This window comes from Psittacula echo (assembly GCF_963264785.1).
Source record: "Psittacula echo genome assembly, chromosome: 10".
Lineage (NCBI taxonomy): Eukaryota > Metazoa > Chordata > Aves > Psittaciformes > Psittacidae > Psittacula > Psittacula echo.
Window position 1 is genome coordinate 1372326 of NC_137741.1, and position 26476 is coordinate 1398801.

The window sequence follows — 26476 nt, forward strand, 5'->3', positions numbered from 1 at the left end:
AGGGACACCCTACACTAGACCAGGTTGGACCTGATCCGCTAGACCCCCCTCCACTGGACCAGTCTGCACTAGGGAAAGTTAAACCAGCTGGTTTTTCAGTGAAGCACATGAGCAGCACTGCATGAAGCCAACTAAACTGAGGGAGACAGCACGTTCCTACAAAGGAGTGATGTCCTCCACTACAGTCCCTCCCTGGGATCATCTGGACATTGCTTTCTGCGAGGGGAAATGAGGAAAGCCAGAACTGAGGTGGGTTTACCATGGAGCCAATCAACTAACAACGTTCCTAGGGACGGCAAGTAGTTTTTACACTTCATGTATCAGCAGTAGAGGCAACTGGGCAAAACTCTGGCTGAACATGTCCACGGAGGGACTCTGACTTTGGTTGACTCCCTTCAAGTGAGTCCAGTGGAGGCTCATCACACCAACCACCAGTAACCCAGTTAGGCTGAGAGGCCTACAAAGCAACTGATATAGAGATTTGGCTAAACTCCCAAAGGAATTTACCTCTCTGTCCTCTCCATGCCTAAGGACTCTGGTGACCAGTGGACTTTTAAAGCAGAGACACAGAAGGTCACTAGACCAAGACCATCTAGAAGATGTTAGGAAGCTTTAGTCCCCCAGGTTCTGCTGACAAACATGTGCAGTAGCACAAATAAGAGGAAAAACAGGTGAAACCGGGATGCACAGAAGTTTTCAAAATGAATACATGGATATTTCATGCATGGTTCCAACTGAATTCAGAATTACCGCCACCAAAACTCCCTCAGCTGATGACTAGATTGTGTGTCACACAACTTGACTCCAACATGCTGATCTGGTTTGCCTCTGCTACACCGCAATCCCATTTCTTTGGGTATTCCCTTATCTCTCCGAGGGTTTGCAGGTCCCTGTACTCTGCACCACAACCAGAGCAAACCAAAGCACTGTGGTAGGCCAACACAAAGAACAATCAGATGAGGAGAATATCAAAGCCACCAGACAGTGGCACTGGGGCATTAAAATACGAATTAGGAGAAATACAAAGCAGGAAGGTCAGCTAATGAATTTACACAGAAACGTGATGAAGTGAGAATGGTTTACTTGATCTCCCGTAACAAGATGACGGTTTTTGTCAGATTCCTCTTGTGCGCTGCCATTTCACAGGCTGGCTTGCTGTGCTTTGCAAGAGTGAGCAAGTGGGGGCTCTCCAAGGGCTCTCCTGGTGTTACTTGCAAAGGATTCCCCCGTAACATAAAGCTGTGACAAGAATTTTGCATAAGGACAGGAAGAAACCTCCTCTGTCTGCAGTGCCTGCCATCTTCTTACCTAGCGCTATGTCTCTCATCAGCTGTGCCATCACCTCTGGAAGCAATTTTGTCTCCCCACTTTTCCCCAGAAAAAGAGAGAATATCCACATCACAACCACCACCAATGTGGAAATTCATAAAGACACTTCAGAAGTACTTTATTTAACAAGGTATTTATCTCGCCTAGTGCCTACGCTTCCCAAACGTTAACAAAAGTAAACAAGCAGCAGCCACCACAGAATCATAGAACGGTTTGGGTTGCAAGGGACCTTAAAGCTCATCCAGCTCCAACCCCTGCCACGGGCAGGGACACCTTCCACTGGAGCAGCTTGCTCCAAGCCCCTGTGTCCAACCTGGCCTTGAACACTGCCAGGGATGGGGCAGCCACAGCTTCTCTGGGCACCCTGGGCCAGTGCCTCAGCACCCTCACAGGAAAGAGCTTCTGCCTTAGATCCAACCTGAACTTCCCCTGTTTCAGTTTAAACCCATCACCCCTTGTCCTATCACTACAGTCCCTAGTGAAGAAAAGCCCCACAACACGAATCACCTTCCAACACTGATACCAGGTCTTGCTCAAGCCTTGAGGCGCAGTGCAGCTCGACTCACTCGTTACATTCCACAGCAGACGATGATCCTCCGGGATCCCTCCGCTCCAGGGTGGATCAGGATGGACAAGTGGTCTTATTGCAATGGCAATGATTGTGGCTGGCCACCTCCTCCTCCTCACCAGGTCGTCAGAGTGTGTAGGCACTGAGGGAACAGGCTGCACATATTTCAGCTGCAGCACTGGGAGCCCTGGGCTGACGTGGGAGCTGCCCACCACCAGCAGATTCTTTAGGCATTTTCTGCATGCACACCGTGGGCAGCTCCAGAAATACCATCCACGTGGAAAAAATGGGAGAGTATTTTCCTTTGGTGACAGGGAAGAAGCCATCTTGCTAAACCCAGCTTTGTTCCGGGGCAGCAGTGCTCACTGTCTGCAATACGGGTAATTCAGGAATGTTAAGTGTTTTCTGTGCATAAATAACCTAAGTTCAAGCTCAACAGCTTTATCTCAGAGGATAAAGCCCTTGGTGGCAATGCCCTAATATTTGTCTACTCTCTTATCAAGCAGGAGCCTTATTCCAAAGGCTAATTCAAGAAGAGAGTAGATTTCATGTATGAAGGAAAGGACGATAGCATCAGATACTCTTCAAACACCAAGTAAGAAGATTAATGCAAGTGCTGCTGCTGTGGGGTTTCACCTCATCAATGCCTTGAACAAGGAAAACCACCCTGATACCTCCAAAGTAAGCTTCCCAAACACTCCGTCACAGTTCATTGCATAGACATCACCTTGCTCCTCTTGGCTGACAGCAGCTACAAATAGTCTGCAGGAAACCACTAATTTCCTGAAAATAGGGTTAACTGAGAATCATAGGAAACAGAGAAAACGAAAGCTGGTTGTAACATCTTGACTAGGCTGAGCATATCACAAGAAGGGAAAAGAATTCCCAGAACAGAGCATGACCAGAAATCTAAACCCATGCAACATTAAAGAAGATCATTCAAACCATCAACAGAGACCTGACAAGTACAAAGAGGGGATAAGAAAGATGGGTCTGTTCAGCCTGAAGAAGAGAAGCTGTGTGGAGACCTCAGAGCAACTTCCTGTATCTGGAGGGCGTCACAGGGATGCTGAGAGGCTCCCTTAAACAGAAGTTCAGGTTAGATCTTAGGCAGAAGCTAAGGTGCTGAGGCACTGGCACAGAGTGCCCAGAGCAGCTGTGGCTGCCCCATCCCTGGCAGTGTTCAAGGCCAGGTTGGACACAGGGGCTTGGAGCAAGCTGCTCCAGTGGAAGGGGTCCCTGCCCGTGGCAGGGGTTGGAACTGGATGAGCTTTAAGGTCCCTTCAACACAAATCAGTCTGTGGCTCTATGAGCCTGTGACAAAGAATTATTTCCCCCAGCACACTTGCCTACAGAAAGCCACTTTCCACGCTAGGGTAGAGTTTTCACATGTAACTACCTAAAGGTGACCATCTAAAATCTGAATTAGAAAGAGATGCAACTTAGTTGTAAGCTATACCAAGCACCTTGCAAAGAGCAGTACCTTGCAATAAGGTGCTCCCACCTAAGGACTCATTCAAAAACCGAACAGCAAAGAAGACCTCAGCAACGCAGTGAAACTTCACTTGCTCAACAGTAGTGCTGAGAGATGACGCACACATAAAAATCACCTCGGTGCTCTGTGGGAACCAATCTGAAATGAAGATATGAAGCTTTGATGACTTTGCAAAAGAAAAAGGAGAAGAAAGTAGGAACTTTGGTTTTAAAATGTGTGAATTGTCACAAAACATTGTGCAACCAAAAGAGCAGAAAATGCAGACTGACACATTAACACCAGCTGAAAATACAGTCAGAAAAATGGCTTAAATATAAGTATTATAGCAGCCCTCCAAAACTCCAGGGATTGCAGGATATAGATGCAGAATAAGGAGGGGAGCTGAAAATCACAACAATCCTGTGCTGTGGGCTCTGTCATGCACCTTAAATAGCCAAGAAGTGGGCGAAGGAAAGAACCACGCGCGCGATGTGGCAGCAAGGGAGGAACGAGAGCGATGCAGTATGTAAAATGCCACTACATAAGAGCTGAGGGGGCTAAATCCAACAGAGGAAATAAAAAGGTAAAACTCCCCTCTCGGGCACTTGGCTGGTGGAGCAGCTTCCCTGTGACCAGGGGACAGGCATCTTACCCTGCCCCAACCTGCCAGAACCTTAAAGCAAAATCCATTTAGTTTCATATGCCCGTGTTGCTCTTCTCTTGCATCCCAATACGACCTCATTGAATTAACTTTGCATTTTTATCGGTACCTCTAAGGCTCTTCCTCATGCATAACTTAAGATCATTATCCACAGGTTGACTCCTGCGCCAGCCCAGGGTGCTGAGCTCCATTTCCAACCCATTAAGGAAAAAAACCCCAAACCACCACTTTCATGGCTTTCCAAGACTCTCCCATCACACCTTTGAAAGAGGCAGCCTCTAAATATTTATACATCCTTTTCACATCCTCTCAAGCTTTTCTCTTGCTTACACAACACCTACAAACCAGCACTATCCCACAGCCAAGGCGGGAGGTGTGCCAAGACCCCGCGCTCATCCATAGATTTCTGTCACCCTCCCTGGTAGACTCTCTGGATTCACCTCAAACAATGAAACTCTTTGTAACTAGGGCACACAAGCAATAAAATAAACAAGTAGACTAAGCCAAAAAATCCTGTATAATACTGTAAACCATTTGTAAAGTAATAGTACAAACCTACAGATCATCGACAATGTGTTTCTGTTGAAAACTAATTCCTACAAACAAGAGTATAGCTCACAATGAGGATGTTCTTCCATCAGGTCACTGGTGACATATCCTGCAGATGCATGACCTCTTCTAGGTGCAGCTGTGTCTTTCCCCACTGGCAGCACCATCCTAAACTCCTTCCTTCAAATAAACAAGTATGAAAAAATTCTCTTTCAAAGGTTTCAATCTAACTCGATTTAGCCAAAAAAGCGTGACAAGCATGTCTACTGTCAGTTTTTACCAGGAAGAGGGCAGGAATCTCCGCTGGCATCACAGCCCTGGGCAAAGCACACCACTACCTATACCCTCAGTAGAAAGAAATCCACAAATCCCCTTCCTAGCCTCGGAATGCCCTGACTGACACACAAGAACCCTACAGAGAAACTAAGAAGTGAAAAAGCTGTTCTGCTGATTGTAACATTGATCCCAAAGGGCCTTTCCCAACTCATCCCCAGCTGGGCAAAACCCCTGCCTCACAGCAGCAAGAAGAAACCCTTCACACCCTCAGGATGAATTCATTGAGTTTATCACCAATTCCCTTAAGATTTGGGTGCATTTCACCATCTTCCACATGACGAGAGATCCCAGGCCCAAGAAGCAGCCTGTGCTCAGGGCCGGTGCTGGTTCAGCTCTGGTTTGAGAGCACGGGCTGCTCCTTTGATGCTGTGCCAGAAGTGGCCTCCCGTGAGGAAGTCGGGATGAGTCACACCACCGGCAGAAGGAACTTGCCGATCTGGATTGAACAGCACAGCTGAAACTTGGGATTTTCCGCCCTACTCTGCCATCTCCACTGCTGCACAGCAGCTCAGGGTGCCTGCACGCTGCCAGGCGGCAGCCCAGCAGAGGAAAAGCAGAACCACAGCCAACCCAGGCTGATTCCCTACCAGGAGGAAAACTGAGACAAGGGGGTGTTCAGGGACTGAAAGGATCAGCTGGTGAAGCACCGTAAAAGCTTTTTGCTCTTGTTTTTTAATACTGACTTGCATGGATTTCAGTTGGCATAAGGGTTTATTGCTTCCCACACCTGCAGAGCTATGAGCCAAGAGCTTGTACTGCTTCTGCATCAGCTCTTCAAGTACTGTGTCCTCTAATCTGAGCTGGTTCGTACATAAATCCAGGGGAAAAGAAACCAAACCTAAAATATATATTTTAAAACCTATATGACAGCCTCAAGAATTTTAGGCTCAGTTTGCTCTCCAGCCAGGGATAAAACACATCCAAAATGGATCCACGTTACACAAGAAACAGGGGGTAAAATAATCTTTTACTCAAAATACAACATCTTGGCTATTAAAGACTTAAAATTATCACATGGTTCCTTTTTCACAGAAGATCCATTTTATTCAGCAGTCAGGGCAAGTTACTTCTTTGCTTCATTCGCTATCACAACCGATCGCTATCCAAAACCATATTAAAGCAAAAAGAGTAGCAATATTTCCTCTGTCTTCACAGTCCAATTTGACAATTCTGGTAACAAAACTACTCATTCACCAGGTTCTTTACTGAAATCAAATGAAAACTGTTAAACATTTGCTGTCCCTGACAACTTTGCTCCGCACCAAAGCATTTGAAATCTCGCTCCATGCCTCTTTAATGCCTTTTTTATCTATCCAGCCCAACCACTAATTTAAAGGAAACTCTGCTGGATGCTCTAATTGACCCTGTTCTCTTCCTTCCCCAGTTTGTCTCTATAATTAGCCCTTCCCAGCTCAGCACACCAAAGGGAATCAGGAACGAGACCTTTCCAAGCCACACCCTGCAGACCACAGCCACTGCCTTGTATTGTTTGTGCCCAGAAATCAACATGTGCGGTGGCATTAACTGCTTCAGGACAAAGAGAACATTTAAAAAACGGGAGGGGAGGTGTGGTGTGTGTCTGTTGAGAAGCAAGAGCAAATGTGTGTTCACCACTTTCAGGCCTGTTGTAGTAAATGATGCAGATAATCATACTGGGGTTGTTCAGCCTGGAGAAGAGAAGGCTCCTGAAGGGGAGACCTTAGAGCAGCCCCAGTGCCTAAAGGGGCTGCAGGAAACCTGGAGAGGGGCTTGGGACAAGGGCCTGTAGGGACAGGCCAAGGGGAATGGCTTTAACCTGCCCGAGGGGAGACTGAGCTGAGCTCTTAGGCAGAAGCTCTTCCCTGTGAGGGTGCTGAGGCGCTGGCCCAGGGTGCCCAGAGAAGCTGTGGCTGCCCCATCCCTGGCAGTGTTCAAGGCCAGGTTGGACACAGGGGCTTGGAGCAAGCTGCTCCAGTGGAAGGGGTCCCTGCCCGTGGCAGGGGTTGGGACTGGATGAGCTTTAAGGTCCCTTCCAACCCAAACCAGCCTGGGCTTACTAACCCAAATGCAAAGCTCACCTGCAACAGTAACCCCTCGGGCAGACTTTGTAACATGAGCAAAATACTTGTTTTCCTCAGAATAAGACAGTCGCAGAGCCCTCCACTCCAAATTCACCCACCTAGGACTTGCACTGCTGCACAGCTCAGCACACACAGAGACTAACCCAGCTCAGCACTAAGGCACCAGAAGGACACACGCCTTGTTTCTTGAGAAATTAGAAGGCATGTAGAGAATGAGGAAAGGAAACGTATTAGAACAGTCTTATCAGCAAGCAAACGCCACCAAAGAGCAGTTACTGCACCACTTGCCTCTACAATAGGCACCGATTCCTACCAGGTGACCAGAGCTGGGGTTATTTTTAGGTACTTGGGGGGAGAAAAAACCAAAACAAAACCCTAACAGCAACAAAACCACATCCCTAATGCCCCCCCCCCCCCCCCCAACCCACTGAGGTCTGGATTTGCAGAGCTGCTGAGCACTGGAAGGTGCAGAACAAAGCAACCAAAAGGGTTGCATTTTCTGATGATTATTTAGCGTTACCAGCTGAGGCTGAAGTTCTCCTCTTCAAATCCATCAGTGGCCGTTCACTAAACTTTGTCCTGGTGTTCCAGAGCTCCCGAAGCACACAAGTACACACAATTCCACAACAGCGGGGAGTTCTGACATTTATACCTTTAGACAATTACACTGCAGCTGGCGGGAGCCTCACTAATACCAGGAGCATGTGAACCTGTGATGATCCTTCACCTAAGGACAATTGTTCAAGTTTTTGGAATACTTGGCCCCTTCACCCCTTGAAGAGCATACCTGAAAGTAAAGCATGTAGATTAATGCCCCCAGAAACTCTGAACAGCAGGAAAGAAAGTCGCCCCCATCCTACAAAACAGGTTACACACAAAAAAGCACCCAGCCTTTCTCAGCGCAGAGAATAGTCCTTGCTCAGGTAAAAATCACGTCTAAAGAACAGAAAACCTGCACTTAACCCAGGTTAAATCCATGCCTGCAGGTTGTCAGCTCCATTCGGTTTTCTTGATGCAAGAGATATTCTCTCGTGTTGACTAAAAAGAAGCACACAGACAAGATGCAATCTCCCCTCCTCGCAGCCTGAATCACGAATACCCAGACACGGCGCTACTTTTAGACTGAGCTTCGAGACGCAGTTGAAAACGGTTTGTATTTAGCACTGGGGATGTCGCAGCGGGGCCTTGCGCGAGACAACAACTGCCCAAAACTCCCCATTCAGCTTTTCCCTCCTCAAGTTTCACGTCTTGCTGGACAAAACAGAAACGAAAGCAGGGTTCGAGCAGGACAGCTGCACAGCACAGATACAAACCAGGGGAGGAAAGCCCTTACGCTGCTAAAACCCCAGGCAGCAAACGCTGCGGGCGAGATTCACACCTTCCTTCCACAGGAACAAAACACAGGGAAATATCCAAGCAGGGGCTGTTTCCCCCTTGGTTTAGTTTTCAGGTCTTATTTCTTGCCAGCAAAGACTTTCAGGTGGGAGGATGAATTCGCCATGCTGCAGACACAGACTTCGGTGCTCGCTTCTTTCTCTGTTTCATCATCTTCACCCCATTTGCTGGAGGTGCTTTAATTTTTAATATACGTTTTTTTTCCTCCTCATTTATTGTATCGCTCACGAATAGCAACAGCTCTAGAGAGGTATTTAAATCACAAACTGAGGGAGAGGAACAGAAACAGACCACAGAGTACAGCTGAACTCAACACATTTCAGGGCAAGCCTGCAGCTCCCCTCCTGTAATTAAAAAAGGATTTGAGCCTGAAACAAGGAACATGAGTCCATGTCTCTTCGACGGAGTGGGAGCAAACACGGTGGGCAACAGCTACCAAGTCATCTTGCTTGGCAATTTATTTCATAGAGGGACCATTTCAGCCTCAGAAGAAGAAATATTACTGCTGGTATTTACCAATGTTAATAAATTCCTCAATCAAATCACTGCAGATTGCAGGGAGATCAGAGATGCATTTGGAGAAATGCACCTATGCTCTGACACAGGTCCTGTGCTTTGACAAGGATGGTGTTGGCCATCACCAGAGTTGAACAAGGTCACACTGCGAGCAGAAAAAGGCCCTTTTGTTGGTAAAATCATACCTGCAGACTCCTCAGTTGCTTTGGTTTGTTCATTCTGTTCATAGTTGAGGAATATTCTTAAGACCCCTCGTTATGTGCTGCAGACACCTCAAACCTGACCTCTGCTCTGCACTCTGCTCCTCTCTCCTCATGTACCTTCCAGGCAGGGCGAAGCGCCTGGGGATGAGATTATCCGAGGCGATGGGCACAGGGAACAACCTGCTCTCTGACACAAAGCACAGGCGCCTGCCTGGGCAGATTATCTGTGCAGCAGTCTTGCTGTGAGGGATGAAACGTGCAGCCCGGAGCCTTGCTGCTCACTGCGAGGGTTCTCCTCACTTCCTAAATGAGGTGGCCCAAATCCAGAGCGAGCTGACTGTCCACCGCACGTCCCTCCAGCAAACCCTTCCTGCCGCAGGGCTCTATCTATCCTGCTGATGAAAAGAAGCAGAAGAAACAGGAGCTCTGCTTTTACACAACATCTGTCCATGTTCCTTCCTCAAGCAGGAGCTGCTCAGTCATCCTTACCACCATGAGGAGCAATGAACCCACACAATTATCCCTCATTTACTGAGCCATTGGTGCATTAAGAAGCAGGGATTGGCTCTCCCTCATTTCCATTTCTCAAAGAAACACCCCCAGAAGGGTTATTTACCAACACAACCTCCCTCTTCCCCAAAAAACCCACATTCCAAAACCTGACAGAGTCCTTTGGTGTCACTTGAATCAAGTGCTACATTTCTAATGATCCACTGCATCCAATTATTTATTTATTTTCCCCCTAATGGGACCACATTCCTTTACAATTAAATCATTTACTAATTCCTCCCGGGGGAGGTTGTCCCATCCACCCAGTGAGCACAAACCAACTTCACAGTTCCTCGACAAGTCCTGAAAACTTACAAATGTCAATGGTTTGGGGCGTTTCATTTTGGTCTATGTATTTATGTGAAGTATGAAAAGACAGTGGACTCACGGAAGTCTTCTAAAGTAAATATTTTCAGTTAACTCGGTTTAAGTTCGTCCCTCCAAACCAACCACGTAGCTGCTGAACACAACAAAAGGATTCTTGGCGGTCTATCAAAAGCAGTCAGAGTCGGGGTTGAGTTTAAAGCTCAGGGGTTTCAAAGACGTATCTTATATGGGTTAGCCCTTCACTTCCATTAATGCTCAACCATGACAGATCATATTCAGGAGCGCACACATTTTAAAGGTCATTCTTCACAAGCAATAAAATGTAATTGTAGGAATTTTTATTAAAGAACAGCACAGAGGCTGTCAGGCTTTCAGTGTTTGATGGGACCCTAAACAGGCATCCGAAGGAGGAGTAACCATGGTTCTGGAATATGCCAGAAGTGATTCAAGGTGGAGAGATCAGAAATAAGACTCAAATTCTACTGAAACCCACAGGTTTTGCTATTTTTACATTAATAAAGGTGGGAACTGGAGTAGCAGCAGGAGAAAAATGGGTATTTACATCCCCAGTATGTTCAGTTAAATCCTAAATGGTTAAGTATGAGAAAGTAAAAAGTATTGCCTAACAGCCCATTCCACACTAAATGCAATTAAATTCCAACGCACGCAGTATTTCTGTGCATAGCAACTTGTGTATTTTAAAACCTATTTTCCTCTGCTACTGCAGGCAGCATCCAAGCGGGACAGAGCACTGCTTTACTCCCTGTTGGTCCTTACAGGTATTTGTAGTAACTCCTATGAATCGTAGGATGGAAACCAAAATGACTCCTGTAAGAGAAGCTGAGCATCCAGCCCAAACCACTGAGAACATCTTGAAACCCCTTTGCTCCACCGAGACCTACAGCCAGTCTTCTCCTAGCGACCTTGACACCAACAGGGATTTCAGGAACCTGCTCTGGAACCTGGAAGAGACACTTTAAATGCACACCAGAAGCCAGTGGAGAGATGAAAGAAGACCACGGCAGAGCTACATCTCCATCTTGTCTAAAGTCAGGTGCTGAGCTGCAAAAAAAGCAACATAACTCAGTAGCTATGCAGACAAGAGCTGTGATGAGCCTCACCACATGCTTTTCTCACATCAACAGTGACAGGATGTAATAAGGAGAGCCTATCAATATCCAGGTTGTATCTGGGTGCTTCACCTAGACAGAGCAAATCAAACATGCACATACTGTATATCTGGCCATACAACAGCAGAATAATTCACTGCCTCACCAGCTCGCATAGCTCTGGTCCTCTCTCTTCTATCTTTGTCCCTTTTTCCAGCTGTTGAGCATCAAGATCAGTTTGTTCCTAGGGACGATATGCTTGAACGGGTCAGAAATGGACCCAGCCCCACCGCTGTCCTACCTCTGAGCATCCTCAGTGCACCACAGGCTTTCTGCTGTTAAGACTCATCTCCTTTGACAGACGATGGGCTTGGCAGGAAACCTGTCTTTGCCTCTTCACAAGGCTTTTAGTGAAACACTGCAGAGGGCTGACAAGAAACACCAAGAGAGCCTGAAACAGTGACATCTTTTCACCATGCCTTGGAACGGTGTGGACAGCCAAAGGCAACGGAGAACCCTACGCAAGAAAGAGATGCTCATTTGTGCCTGAAGGGAAACCACACTGCAAGATTTCAATGGCAGAAAGGAACAGGGAAGTAGTGATAATCCTTCAACCAACAGGTATTTATTTACTTATTTCACTTTGCCCAGGTGACCATTTCACCTCCAAGGAGTTTCCACCAGAGCCATTTGCCAGCCTCAAGCTGATTATCAGCAAATCGACCCCGGCGAGGACGATCCCAGTTCCCCTCCCAAGATTAACTTCAGCCAGGTCAGATCCTCTTTCAGCTGAAGCCTGCCACTAGATCAGCCTAATGAAATCATGGAAATGCAGCACAAAGTGGCAGTTTAACATGCTTGCAAGTGAAGGCTGTGCTCCATGAACAAGGACTGCCGCAGATCACGTACAGTCTTGTTCTCCTTGGACTCTTTCCACTCAAAGCAGCTTGATCCTTCTTCTATTCTCACAGCCTGTAAACCACTGGAGGAAGAAGACCAACACAAGACATCTAAAGGTGTGAGAAACCCAATGTGAACTCACATGCGACCCTGTCGGGAGCAGGTTTTGGATCAAGTGACTTCCCAAGGTCCCTTCTGACTTAAGTGATCCTGCAGTCCTCCGTCAGAGGAAAGCAATAGAAATGAAATATAACCTAGAAGCAGCAATACACAGGTGAGTAGCATTAAAATCATGGAGGGATTGTAATGAAAAGCATTCATGGCAAAGATGTACAGCCCTCACTTCACTTATGAGACTTTTCCACAGGTACCTGCTGTAGGATTCCTCCCTGCAGGAAAAAAACCCATTCCCATGACGACCAGCAGAGCCATAACTCTCAACTGTATTTTCAAAAGAGATACAAAAATTAGTCCAATTCTCAAAATCAATATTCAATACACTTCCCTTCCGAATACTGATATTTTTGGAGGTCATATGACCCGTTGAGTTTGCTTTTAAATATTTAATTCTAAGACAGAGAAGTTAAGACATGGCCACAATCACAGGAGCAAGACATACATCACTTTTCATATCCACATTTCAGTGGATAAAGAACTGGCTGGATGGCTGCATGCAAAGAGTTGTGGTCAATGGCTCGATGTCCGGCTGGAGACCCGTAACGAGTGGTGTCCCTCAGGGATCGGTGCTGGGACCGGTCTTGTTCAACATCTTTGTCGGTGACATGGACAGTGGGATTGAGCGCGCCCTCAGCAAGTTTGCCGATGACACCAAGCTGTGTGGTTCGGTTGATACGCCGGAGGGAAGGGATGCCATCCAGAGGGACCTCGACACGCTTGTGAGGTGGGCTGATGCCAACCTGATGAAGTTTAACCATGCCAAGTGCAAGGTCCTACACCTGGGTTGGAGCAATCCCAGGCACAGCTACAGGTTGGGCAGAGAAGAGATTCAGAGCAGCCCTGCAGAGAAGGACTTGGGGGTGTTGGTCGATGAGAAAATGAACATGAGCCGGCTGCAGTGTGCGCTCGCAGCCCAGAAAGCAACCGTATCCTGGGCTGCATCAAGAGGAGCGTGACCAGCAGGTCGAAGGAGGTGATCCTGCCCCTCTACTCTGCTCTCGTAAGACCTCACTTGGAGTATTGTGTGCAGTTCTGGTGTCCTCAACATAAAAAGGACATGGAACTGTTGGAACAAGTCCAGAGGAGGCCACGAGGATGATCAGGGGCTGGAGCACCTCCCGTATGAAGAGAGGCTGAGAAAGTTGGGACTGTTCAGCCTGGAGAAGAGAAGCTGCGTGGAGACCTCAGAGCAGCCTTCCAGTATCTGAAGGGGGCCTACAAGGATGCTGGGGAGGGACTCTTCATTTAGGGACTGCAGTGACAGAACAAGGGGTAACGGGTTCAAACTGAAACAGGGGAAGTTTAGATTGGATCTAAGGAAGAAATTCTTCACTGTGAGGGTGGTGAGGCACTGGAATGGGTTGCCCAGGGAGGTTGTGAATGCTCCATCCTTGGCGGTGTGTTCAAGGCCAGGTTGGACAGAGCCTTGGGTGGCATGGTTTAGTGTGGGGTGTCCCTGCCCATGGCAGGGGGGTTGGAACTGGGTGATCTCAAGGTCCTTTCCAACCCAAACCATTCTATGATTCTACAATCACACCAGTGTTGGACCTGCCGACCATGGTAGCAAGATTTGAGATTCAAGTCACATAGAGAAAACAAAGACTATTCCATTTCCCTTTTTCCTGTTATTATCCGCTACCTGGCAGAGGCTCACATGTTTGGTTTATGTAGTCTCAACCCTGAACACCTGTGTGCTCACACACACACTCAAAGCCTATGGAAAAATCTGACCTGAGTGAAAGGACAATAAAGGACCATCAAAATCATCTCAACTCTGATGATCTATAGACATCCCATCAGCAGCATTTCATCCTTAGGAGTAAGAGCCCATGCCTGAGCTCTGTGACAATTCCAGTCATCAAGCCTGAACACACAGTGTAGTATTTTTGCAGCAGGAAGCCCAAACCATTAACAAGCTTCTTCCCAGAGCAGGGAACTACCCAGCCAACCCCCAGATCCCTGTCGATGCTGCTTTTGTCCAGAGGAATGCTAGAGAAAGTCTCCAACTCCTAAACTTAAGCCATGATCCTTTAAATATTTATGCTCACATTTACTTTTAGAGAAGAGAGAAATCCCCTTCAGTGAGGAGGAAGTTCAGCAAATGTCAGCACACAGGACCCAAGACTGAGAAAATAAGATGCTCTTTTTAACCTCAACACACACAAAACACACATCTTCTATAGCCAAAACCTGCACCCAGCCCGCCCTGTGGAGCCAGACCCCATCACCAGGCTGAGAGCTTCACTAACTACATCACAAAGGTTCCTTCAATCTCAGAGGCAATGCGGCAGCAAGGAAAACCCACATCTAAAACCAGTGGGGTTCCTTCCTGCAGACAGCAGCTCTTCTCGAGGATCTGGCGTGCGAGTGGGACTGCAATCCCATTTTATTTACAAAGCAACGGGATGCAGGAATTCCTGAAATCAAGTTTGACCGGCTCAGACACTCCAAGTGGCTCAGCAACCTGGTTTTCTCCTGAATAAATGCACTTTTTAAGGAATTATGTTCAAGAGCTGCATGGTTTGGACCAAGAACTAGAATCTGGCAGAGAACACCCATGCTATGCCCACCAAAACCAGCCACCCCAAATGGCTTTAGAAACACTCAGATCGCATTTACTCGCCATTGCGCTACTCCAGGTATTTAAGGCTTTAAGAGTGCTTGGTCCCAAGGCTGTCATGGTGAACCGCAGTCTTCCTCACAAGCTGGATGGAGGTAGCAACCAGCGGAGGGACCAGCACCATCCCTGTGCTGCCAGTACTCCCCCTGTTGACTTGTGGGTGATGCAGAGGCACAATCTGTTCCACGATCCAGAGCTGGATGCCGTCATTCCAGAAATCAAGTGGCATACATGAATGATTAGGATTTCTAGTGCAGCCCTACTTCGTAACAAGTTAAACGAAGGCTGCGCAGGTAACCTCAGCTTTCCCGTTTCCCAAGAGCCTGACCTCACATGCTTTACATTCCCAGAGGTTTTCTTGCCAACGTGATGCACTAAAAGTACCACGAACGTCCCAGATAAAAATAATTTAGGCATGAAACATTTAGATGGCTTGATTTTCCTAGCAAAGGATCCTAAAGGTTGGCGAGTCTGAGTTTTAGGTGGCAGCTGTGCCTGTGCTTGTGCAAGATACTGCAACAGCAGATGTTGTGTCAGCCATTTGATACCTTTACATCTTAAAATGCAGCTCTCCCCCACACACCCCCCAAAAAAGAGAAAAACATATAAAACCATGAACTTTATAAATCATAACTGGAGCTGTGGATGCACAGAAGAAATAACTCAGACGCACGGTCTGCAAAACTGAGCCTACATTTTAATATTCCTTTAGAACATAAAGAGAATCGGGGAATTCAAATAAAGATGTTTCTTCAGATTACGCAGAAGCACCACTGACGGACCAAAGGCCTTTCGAAACATCTCTAAAGCCATCCTGATCTGTGTACTGGTTGCAATAAATAAATAAATAAATATATATATGAAGTTGCATCATCATTGATAGCCCAGGAAACAAAAGCTTATTAGTCGTGTGCCAGCACTGCTGACTGCTGCTTCCCTACTGCCAGCAGCCAAACCAACAGCTTCCAAAATGGGCTTGGGGATGCAAAATCATGGCCAAGAGCGAGAGAAAAGGTTGGGAAAGCCTCCATAAGGGAAATAGAACCCTCTTGATTTGATTTCTAAACATAAAATGAGAAAAGTCACCGAAATGGATGAGTTTACTCAAGGACGCAGGGGAAATCGTGATTATCGCATGACTCCAGGGTGACAGGCTGAAGAAGATGCTCTTCAGAGATAACACTGCCTCTCCGACCCCAGCCGGTGTTTGCTGGTGCCCGTGGTTAAGCTCAGCTCAGTAAGGTCCCGCTTACGCATTCACCGCCTGTCACCACCGCGTCCACACACATCTCCTCAGGAGAGACGAGGCTCCCCTGTCATTTCCTACCGCTCCCCCAGGAAAAGAGTCAGGAAAACGCTCGAGCTGGCCAGAAACCAGTTCTCCAACTAATAATCTATTGCAAAGCGCTTTGTTACCAATTTAGCTGGGTTTCTCCCCATAGCAGCACTCCCCTTCCTCTGCCGCTACGCACACCGATGGGCAGGGTAGCGCGCTGCGGCGAGGGATGTGCAAGCCATGATTTCTGCTGAGCTCACGCTCTGACTTTATGAATCTCCACTTGATTTCAGGATACGAAAACGTAAATGGAGGAGGAAGCTGAGCTAGAAGCAGAAGGGCGGCAAAACGCCCGGCTCTGAACTCACGGCAGGTCCTACCACGAGTCACGTCGGAGGGGGTTTTTTTTGGGGGGGGGGGTAAAACAAGGGCGGTTTCAGCTACATTTAGGAAAATTCCAGAACGAAATATCGACTATTTCAGCCTTCGGAGAGGCAGCGCTCCCGCAAAGGTCCGGCGTGCCGGGAGCGAGCCAAACCCTGCGCTAAACCCAGACACGTCTCGTTGAGGCGGGGTGGGAATCGGTAACGCCGCTCCCGGTTAGTGGCGTAACGGGCCGCTCCTCTGCCCGCGCCGGTGCCTGTCCGCAGCGCCCATCGCCGCGGCGCCGGGGCTGCTGCCCCGCTCGGGGTGGGGTGTTGCGGGGACGCCGCCCGCCCACTGGTGACAGCGGGAGCACGGAGGGTGATCCCCCCCGCTCAGGCTGGTGCCTTCGCGCCCTGCGTGTCCAGCCCAGCCCGGGCGGGTGCGCGCTGGCAGCGGGGAGCTCCAGCCCGGCAGCCCCGCTGGACCCGCGTGGGGCAGCGCGGAAGGGGCCCGCCCGCTGCGGGGCCGCTCCGCACCTTGCGCCCGGTCACGCCTGAGGGGGGGGCCCGGCCATCTTGACCCGCCGCGGCGGGGGGGGGCTCGGCCGCTCTCCCGAACAAAGGCTCCCGCCGGCCCCCGGCACCGGGCGATGCTCCCCCGCGCCCGCCTAGCGCCGAGCGGGACGCGGCGACCCCGGCCCCGAGCGGCCGCACCGCGCCCGCCGCTCCCACCTCACACACACGGGGACACCGGGGGTCGCCGCCGCCCCGCTCTGCTCTGCTCCGCTCCGCTCACCTGGGTGCCGGGGCGCGGCGCATCCCTCGCCCGCTGCCGCCGCTGAGGGGGCTCCCGCTGAGGGGGCGCTGCTGAGGCGATGGGAGGGAGGGGGGGGGGGGGGTCGGGGCAGGACCGAGCGCTCCCGCCGTCCGCGCGCGCTGCCCGCACGCACCCGCCGCCGCCCGGGGAGGGGTGGGGAGGCGGAGGCAGGGCGCGCGCCCCGCCCGTTGCCACGCCCCCTCGGGCCACGCCCCCTGCCCTCCCGCCCCTCCTTCTGCGCCTGCGCACACCCTGAGGCAGCCGGGTCGTTACGACGCGGCGGTGGCAGCTTTACGGCAGCGCGCAGCAACCGGCCGGTGCCGGCTCGGCGGAGGGCGAGCGGGGAATGAGGCGGCAGGTGAGCTGCGGCGGCGGGGGCGCGGGTTGCCATGGCAACAGCGGCGTCGGTAGGGCCCGGCGGTGGTCGCCGTGCCCGCAGGGTCTGGGGGTCCGGAGGCTTCAGCGCGAGTTTCGGGGTAAAATGGTTAAAATCGGTAAACATGGAGCCGGGGCTGCCCGCACACAGCTTGGCCTGGGCGGGCTCGCTTGGAGCGGTGCTACCGGTTGGTCCCGGGCTGAGCCCTGCTCCCGGGGAACCCTCTCCTCTCCCCTTCATTCTCGTTTATCTCCATAGAACCTGCACCGGGAGGAGCGGGCTCTTCCTGGGGGGCTGCTCTCGTGTGTGATCCCGGCCGGCACCGGCTGCGAGCCGGTGGGAGAAGCTCGGGATCGAGCACATCACCTGGGTCACGTCTCCATGAGCAGCGATGACCCAAAGCCATTCCTCTGACCAAATTCCTTCTCATGACTGAATTCCTGCAGCCTTTAGGTTGCTCAGGCAAAGGGTTTTCCCTCCCAGCATGTCCCACTTGGATAAAGCCGTTCTCCAAATAGGTGAATATGGTCCATCAGCGCCTGGTTTAATGTCATGTTGGTGAGCGAGCTGAGGGCTATCCCATCGTTATTCCAGAAGTCTCATCCTCACACATTCCAGTTACTGGGGTTTTTTATCTCTTCACACTTTGGCCAACCCCACCCTGAGGAGCAAAACGGTTGATTTGGTGTAGTTCCTCTGGCTTTTACTTGGCTGCCCCATGAGATGTTGTGAAACGAAGCAGGGCTCTGGAGTTTGGCTGTGCAGAGCAGCTGCACACCCCTGGTTTGGGGAATTTGTTGGGGATTGAAAGGTTTGGGCATTGTCTGGGCATACAGGAATTTGAATGTGTTCCTCAAGTCCAGCCTTCAGGATGTATTGAATCTGCCAAGGCTCTGTTGTCTTGTCATACAGGAATTATACTCTCTAGGCTACAGAGATTGCTTATATTTAATGAAAGAGTAGACAACTGTACTTCTTTTCTGGCTGAGTTGTTTAGTTTTGCTCAGGTTTCTTCTCTGGCTTTGTTAGGAGACAGATGAATACAGACATTCAGGTGCAGGTGGCCCAGCCCAGCTCACACTGATATACAGAAATTGATGTTCCCCGACTGATCATTAACAACAACCACTATTCAGAGTGCTGATAGGGTGTCACTCGTGTTTCCAGTAAAACGGGAAAATATGGGGCCTTTTATTCTTGATTGTACAATGAGCTCAGCCAAACCGCTGAAAACTTCTCTGTCCATCCTGCTCTTCCCCAGTAAAGAATAATCTGCCTTTCAGGTATTTTCTTGTATTTACCTTCATATTCTTTAAACTCGGTACAGGAATTTAGTGACGTGGTGCCTTCAAATACTGCCTCTGGCTGTTCTTAGTACCTTTAATTTATTAAAGTAGACTCTAGGAATCTGATTCATCCTTAATTTATACTCTTTGCTCCATCACTGCCTCTTTACACTTAGTGACTAAGGAGTTGCACTCCCTGGCTCTCAAGCATTGCCTTCAGAGTGCAAGGCACCAATCACAAGCAGAAGGAAGTCAGCTTTAATGTCGTGAAAATAACAGGTTTGGGTTATTTTTGTGAAGGGTTACAAAACGCAGGCGTTGGCTCGTGTCCTGGACACAAAGTGCTCCCATCAGTGTATGGAGCAAACTTGCACTAACGGCAGCAGCTCGTTTGTTAAACTGTTACAACCTCAAGACGAGAGAAACTTGATGTCTTGCCATGTTGCAAGACACTGCAAGACAGCACTGTCTTCAAATCCATAAATGAAATGAGTGGTTTCATCTCAGTTGGCTTCATGATGTTTTGATTTAAATACTCCTTTTTCTCTCCCTGGTGGTCTTGTTTTAGCACTCAAAACGGGGCAGCAAATATCTCTCCAAGGCACTGAGGGTTACACAGAGTTTGTCCAAATTCCAACTATGAATATGCAAATAAAACAAACAAGCAAGGCTCTTGTTGGCAGCCTGCAACAAGTGTTCTGGGCCTGCATCACTATTTATTCCTATTTTGATGAAAACTCCTGAACAGAGTGTGCTGGAGCCTCCAGGAAGCAAATCCTGGCTGTGTCTGAGCAGGGCTCTCTGTGATCTGCAACTGGATTTCAACACTCCTTAACATCAGAGGTCTGAAATCCACATCCTAGCTTCTCTGTGGATTCATCTTGAGCTTTAATGGGGAGCTTCTCCCAAACGAAAGAACCTCCTTCATGGCTTTTCCCAGTTCTGCTACGCTTTCCCAGTTCTCACCACTTACCTTAAGTGGCTCTGAAAGGCATCGCAGCCTGCGAAGGATTTTCCTTTAAGCTGTGTGCTGCACGTGGTGAGTCACCCTGCACAACTCACAACCAGCTTCACAAATACCAGATGGCAATAAAATTAAAAGTAGTAGTTAGTGGCAATTAAGCATTTGCTATAACCATTCTCCCTTCCTGACTGTAGGAAGCTGCCAAATGTCTCTTTTTCTTTCTTTTTTTTTCCTCAACCAAAAAAATAACCCAAATGATGTTCCTGCAGAGTGGAAAACGAACAGAACACAGGACACACGCTTCCTTCCCTAGCCTATTATCCCACTTGGACTGGAATGGAAAGCTGCTTGCTGCTTCATACAACTCTAGGAGAAGATGAAGCAGAAAGCCCACACAGTAAAGGAAAATGCGGGGCCTTGTATGTGCATGTGCCAGAAGTGACCCCATTAAACCTGCTCTTTATACAAGACTATTTTCAGGCACGCTACGAAGCTGCTGGGACTTGGTCTGGGGTTTGGTTTGTTTTTCTACTGCAGGCTGTTGCAAAGGATTTGCTCCACAAACCTGGAAATAGTTTATGAGTTCATTAATGGAGGAAGCACGTCCAAATACCATTGTGTTTGGCTCAGTACAAGTACCAGTGACTGCTCCCCTTCCTCTGCAGTGACTCTTGCTGCTTGGCATCTCTCGGATCCATCAGCCATACACAAACAGTTATTAGCTTTTTCAAGCCCCAGATACTCGCCCTCAGCCCTTCCTTCTGACGTGTCACACATGCAGCACGCTTCATCCATTCAGGTATTTACAAATCACATGTGATGTGACCTTGCCAAGATGTTTTAGAGATAAATCTCTCTTAATTTATGCATACCTGGCCAGGAATGATAGTTTTTAATGATTCACATTGTGATAAGAGGCACAAATGTACTTCTTCCTAACATGTAAACAACACAACTTCATCTTTTTATTTCCCCCTATTTATAAGGAATCATATTTAGATGATCTTATCATTGCTCGTTTTCACACGGTGCTTTAGGAAATCCGAAGATGTTTTCATGCTGTTCTTGGCACAGATGAGGAAAGGGTGAGGCCAAACCACGTCACGTCACCACTATCCCTGGCTGCAGCGTTTCTAGCTCTGTCCTGGCAAGGTGAGAAGTTCTCAGGGGCTGATAGTGCAGCACAGCAGCTGAGGAGCCCGGGCAAGAGGAAAACTAGGGCTGATATAGGGGGTTTAAATCCACAGTTTCTCTTCTGAAGATCTCCTTCTAAGTCCTAGTCCAGTGCTGGAGAGTGTTTTGTGTTGTCTGTTGATCAGCATGTCCTGGTGCACTGAAACACACCTTAATCCCCCTGTGATATGAAGGCAGCAAATGCAGCAGCTTCTGAAAAGGAATTATGTAAGATAGGATCATCTTAAGGTCCTTTCCTAACCATTCGTTGATTCCATGACTGCTAGGAAGACCAGAACTAGTGGATACTCAGATAACCTGATAAAGGGAAACAACTCAGGGTCAGGAGAAGTCTTGTCTGGAAGTCCCTTGAGTATGTCCTCAAACACGAGTGCTACAGCCTACTTGGATTTCCAGGTGCCTTTTTAAGGATAAGCAGCCTCTGGTTATGCAAAGCAGGTGCAGATTAAGAGGGAAGAATGTAGGCTGGACAAATAACAAAGTAAAAGATTGGAAAAGCAGTCACTTCTGTTTGCAGGTGGACATCACCAGTGGAAGGCTGCAGGGATCTTCACCCCTCAGTGCACCCACGAGTGCTTTCTCCTTCTGTGAGCAAAATTTGAGCAAGTTAAAACAATAGGTGTTTTGCTGCCCAGCCAGCCTCAGTGGCATTTGAGTTATTGAGGTCTCTACCAGCAAGGTTGTCCTAAAGATTCCCACGGTAGGGAACTGCTTTGTTTTGCTTTGTTTCTCCTACCTCCTCGCTGCCCTGCCTCCTGTGCTGGCGGGCCAGCAGGTTTTCCTGGAACAGGTCATGTGTCTGGCACTGAGCTGTGGCACTATCTGCTGGGTGAAAGGGACCATCTGCCTGTCAGGCAGCCCTGAAAGGCTTTTATTTATGGAATACCAGTGATGCAAAGAGTTACAGCGATTGCCACGGTGCAAGTAAAGCACTGAAACACCAAGACACCAGCTGACTTCTCCTCCATCACGTATGGTTTATGCACTAAGCCGAGAACCGAAGGCGTGCCTGCAGTTCCCCAGCAGGAACTGCTTTGAAATCACTTCTCTTTGAGGTTAAGATCGTAATGATGAAATACTTATCTAATTGGAGCCACACACTGCTCCTAGAGCAGCCAAAGAGCTTGGCTCAACCCATCACACACTGCAGATGAGGAGCTGTTATCCTCTGGCAGATGGTTCAAACACTGGTCCTTCAAATACCCATCTGGGAAACCCAGGCTTTTGCTCCCAGCTTCCTGAGAAGGAGCTCTAGATGTTTGTTGAGCTGTATCTTGTCCCAGGTTTGACCCGATTCCTTAATTCCTCTTCCCTTCCTACATTTCAGCTTTTGAAGTTGCCTGGAGTGCTGTGGCCCAGACGAGCGCAGGATGGACCCTGTTGTTCTCAGTTACATGGACAGTTTGCTGAGGCAGTCGGATGTGGCCTTGCTGGAGCCCCCAAACTGGCTCAATGATCACATCATCGGGTTTGCCTTTGAGTACTTTGCCAACCACCAGTTCCAAGAGTTCAGTGATCAGGTTTGTTTTATCAGCCCCGAAGTGGCTCAGTTCATTAAATGTGCCCTTAGTCAGGAAGAAATAGCCATATTCCTTCAACCACTGGACCTTCTCCACAAGAAGCTGGTGTTCTTGCCTATCAATGACAACTCCAACCAGGTCGCTGGGGGCACCCACTGGAGCTTACTGGTTTATTTCAGGGACAAAAAGTGCTTTGCCCATTACGATTCCCACAGTAAATGCAACTCTGTCCATGCCAAGCAAGTAGCAGGGAAGCTGGAGGCGTTCTTGGGCAAAAAAGGGGGCAAAGCAACCTTCATGGAGGAGAAGGCGCCTGCCCAGCAGAACAGCTATGACTGTGGGATGTACGTGATCTGCAACACGGAGGCTCTGTGTCAGGGATACTTCAGAGGCTGGCCAGAGCCTTTGCTGCAGCTCCTCACCCCCTCCTACATTACGCAGAAGAGATCGGAGTGGAAAGCTCTCATCACGAAACTGGCACAGAAGTGATGGAAATGCAGCTCCAACCCTCCAAAAACTGCCTTCCCCATCCACGAGGCAGCACCCCCAGTGCCTGAGGGAGATGCCCATGCACAGGATTGTCCCAGAGAAGAAGAATGTAACCCCTCCAGCATGGCTAGACCCCCAAACACCCCTTTCCTCCTGAAAAAGCCTTAGCCCGCTCTGGAAATCACTGGCCTTCGAACTTGTAACATGAAAAGTCACTTTGCTCTCAAAGAAAATCCTCTCGTGGTGAAGTTTTACACTAGTTGCTGTGGCAAAATGGGTTATTGCTAAAGAGACTTCTCCACCTTTTGCTCAGCAGACACCATGCCCTCATAGGTGGCTTTAACTGGCCACAGACATTGCTGCTCCAAGCCAGGTTTAGCAAATGCCCCTTAAAACCAGGCCCCCAACTGCTTTCTCACAGCTACTTCTAATCTGTGCCTCCCGCTAGTGGCATTCCAGCAGTCTGGGATTTAGCACCGAGGATTTGTTTTACCCCCAAAAACCTGATACTGAGATGTTACCTGTCAAAAGATGAGACTCCAAAGGAAATGCTACGATTAATTAAGGAACCAGGCAAAAGGAGAATCACTTTTCTTCAGACAGGTGTTCCTAAGCTGTAACTTTTTTCTGTTCCCCACCTTGCTCTTACTACAAATTAAAACCTGACTTTAAGCTGCTGGAAGATTAATAGGAAGCTGAGAAACCCGGTCCTAGGAAAGGGAACTTGACTGAGATGAAAAGGAACACTCACTCTTTGAAGTTTGTGTTTTTCATGAGGATTTCAGGTCCTCTCTACTTGGGGAGGTTCCTCATTGCTCCCCAGCCCTCGCTGGCATTCACAGCACTCAGGTGCTGCTTCCTCCAGCACAAAACCAGTTCTGTTACTTGAGATAAAAGAAAAAAAACACACCAGGGAGAACAAAGGGACAGAGTTTGAGTTATAAAAGCCAAAGATAACTGCGGTCTCCTTGAAGCCCAAGAAGTCCTTAATACCCTTCGAACCGAAACACTTTCCCTCCTGCACTGGCTGGGAGAGACTCTTGTGAAAAGATGGGCTTAGCAGTAAGGAAAATAAAGATTAATCTGGGATGTTGTTGCAGGAGTAAGCTCTACCCTCATGAGGAGCCAGGAGCAGGTTGCCCAGGTAGTGTCTAGCAGAGCAACCACACCCCAGCGCGCCGGCTGCAGCAGGGAAATGAGGTTAACCAGAGCCCTCGGAATAGGAAAGGAGGAAGGATTGTTTTTACCCTGGACATCTTCACCCATCACACTGCCAGCCCAGGCCCACCAGTGTGTGTGTACCAGCACCACGGCAATGAACTTTAGGAAGGATTTAAACTTCCTTTGTTGCTAAGAGAAAGGTAAGTAGCCACAGCCAAGCTCTTCCAAAACACCCCAGGAAACACACAGTGCCAGCAGTGGAGCGAAGCAAGGGTCGGGGTCATTCCCCTCCTTCCTGCAGTGCCCCCAGTGGGTCAGGGCATCCCATCCATCCTTTCCAGACTTCCTGGAAAACCCCTTCTGTGCTCTGGTGGAGCTGAAAACCCTGGAGAGGGTTGAAGCCGCTCAAAGAAGGGGATTCACTTTGGACTCTGTGGCTTTGCCGGAGCAATGTCACTGCTGCTCCAGATCCAGAATAAAACTCGAACCAAGCTGAGCACTTGTATCACCCTGTCCTTGTGTAGGTACCTGCTGATTTCTATCAAGGCCATGATGATTGTTGGGTCTTGCAGCGGCCTCTCGGCCACTCTGTGCCCTGCAGTGGGTGAAACAGAGCAGAAATCAGCCTCAGAGAGCCAGTGAGCCCAGGGACAACTCCAGCAGCACCTCAAGTGACAGTGAGGCAGCCACACAGGCACATTTGATCACCTAATCCTGTCTTTATGGGTTGATTTGAGCTCGGAGCACAGGAAGAGGGGAGGGAGGAAGGCAGGACAATGGGTGCCATGGGAAGCATCAGGGGGGACTTGAGGGCAGGGGGGCACCCCGTGTTCCTTGTCCCCAAGGGACGTGGCAGGAGCTAGCATGGGGAGCACCCAGGGACATCTCCTGCACCCGAGGCTTTTACGTGGCATTCCTTTACACAAAGAAAAGCAAATAAGCTCCAGCAGGGCGTCACCAGGAACACCAACACACAGCGAGCAGGCAGGCAAACACCGGCTGGAGAACACCCCCAGGGCCCTGCAGCAGGAACTCCCCTGAACCGTGCCAGGGGCTCTTCCAAACCTCTTCCACGTCAGCCAACTGTCCCACCCCTGGGGCAACCACAGAGCCCCCAGAGGAGCTGAGGTGTCTGTCACCACCATCACACAGCTCGCTCGGCACAGGAACAAGGGACCTCCATACACATGGTTTGCACTGAGTGCTGCAGAGCATCCAAAGCCACACTGGGCACACAAGCCCCAGAAAACCCCAATCCTAAACCTCTAAACCTCATTTTTGGGGGCATAAACCCCACTTTAAGGTTGAACCTGTTGAGCACCAGTTTGGGTTTAGAAAAAAGAACTCCAAACCCCTTTGAAAGGGGTGAGTGCCTACTGGGGATGAAGCAGCAGTGGGATGGCACCTTGCACCCACTGGTCACCCACAAACTCAAAGGCTTCAACAGACCTGTAGCAGAAACGTGCCCAAGCCCCAGCACTCCAGGGTACTAAACCTCCCGAAAAATGGGGTGACACCACCCCCAGCTCCACCGGGTCTTTCCAAGTTGTGTTGTTTCCTTGCATTTCACTCATTTTCATGCATTTTGCTCTGCGGGCCGGGCTTGGTGGGAGGGGGAATTCGGGCTGAGGATGCTCAGGCAGGAGAAAGGCCCCGCCAGAGCCCAAGTGCCACATCCCGCAGTCTCTGCTGCCACCTAGTGAAGAAACCGCACCAGGCTCTCCGGCACCCGCAGCTTCCCTGGCTCTGGGGTCCCCCAAAAGCCACTCTGATTCTCCTGCCGCAGCCAGGGCTGCACCTCCAGCCGGGTTCCCCTCCTCAGCACGGCCAAGGTGGCACACAGCGTGGAAAAACGCTGCTGAGCACCCACGAGCATCCATGCAGCCCCAGGTACCGCCAGCGCGGGCCCAAAGGGAGAACAAGGCGATGGCACCCATCCTCAAACCCACACAAGGACAGGGCTGGCCCCATGTAATCTACGCCCTGAGGCTGCAGCCAGTGAAGGAGCACCAGGACAGCCCCGATGCTGGGGTGCCCAGCTCCGCAGCAGACACCGATGTGCTAGAAAATCCTGGGTTTATTTCATTGAAAAGCCATTCCGGGCCCAGGAGCACAGCGAGCGCTGCCCCGAGCACGGGGGTTTGGCCCCATCAGCACTTGTAGTTCCCAAAAAACAGGAAAGAAAACCGAAAGGAATCCCACAGGAATCACCCCAGCGCGCTCCGGGGGGAGCCGGTGGGACAAACCCTGCGGGA

At 49.5% G+C, this 26476-nt stretch overlaps 1 protein-coding gene across 2 annotated transcripts; it reads left to right on the plus strand.

The window, feature by feature from the left end:
- The first annotated feature begins 17493 nt into the window (after window positions 1–17493).
- Window positions 17494–24656, plus strand: SENP8 (SUMO peptidase family member, NEDD8 specific). Of its 2 annotated transcripts, none has more exons than XM_080626532.1 (2): window positions 17494–17589; window positions 22379–24656. In XM_080626532.1, the coding sequence occupies exon 2, from the start codon at window positions 22422–22424 to the stop codon at window positions 23058–23060; it is 639 nt and encodes a 212-aa protein (XP_080482658.1). In that variant the 5' UTR covers window positions 17494–17589; window positions 22379–22421; the 3' UTR covers window positions 23061–24656. The 2 variants fall into 2 exon arrangements, with proteins under 2 accessions (XP_080482658.1, XP_080482659.1); XM_080626533.1 differs by lacking the exon at window positions 17494–17589 and adding an exon at window positions 20894–21009.
- Window positions 24657–26476: the final 1820 nt, after the last annotated feature.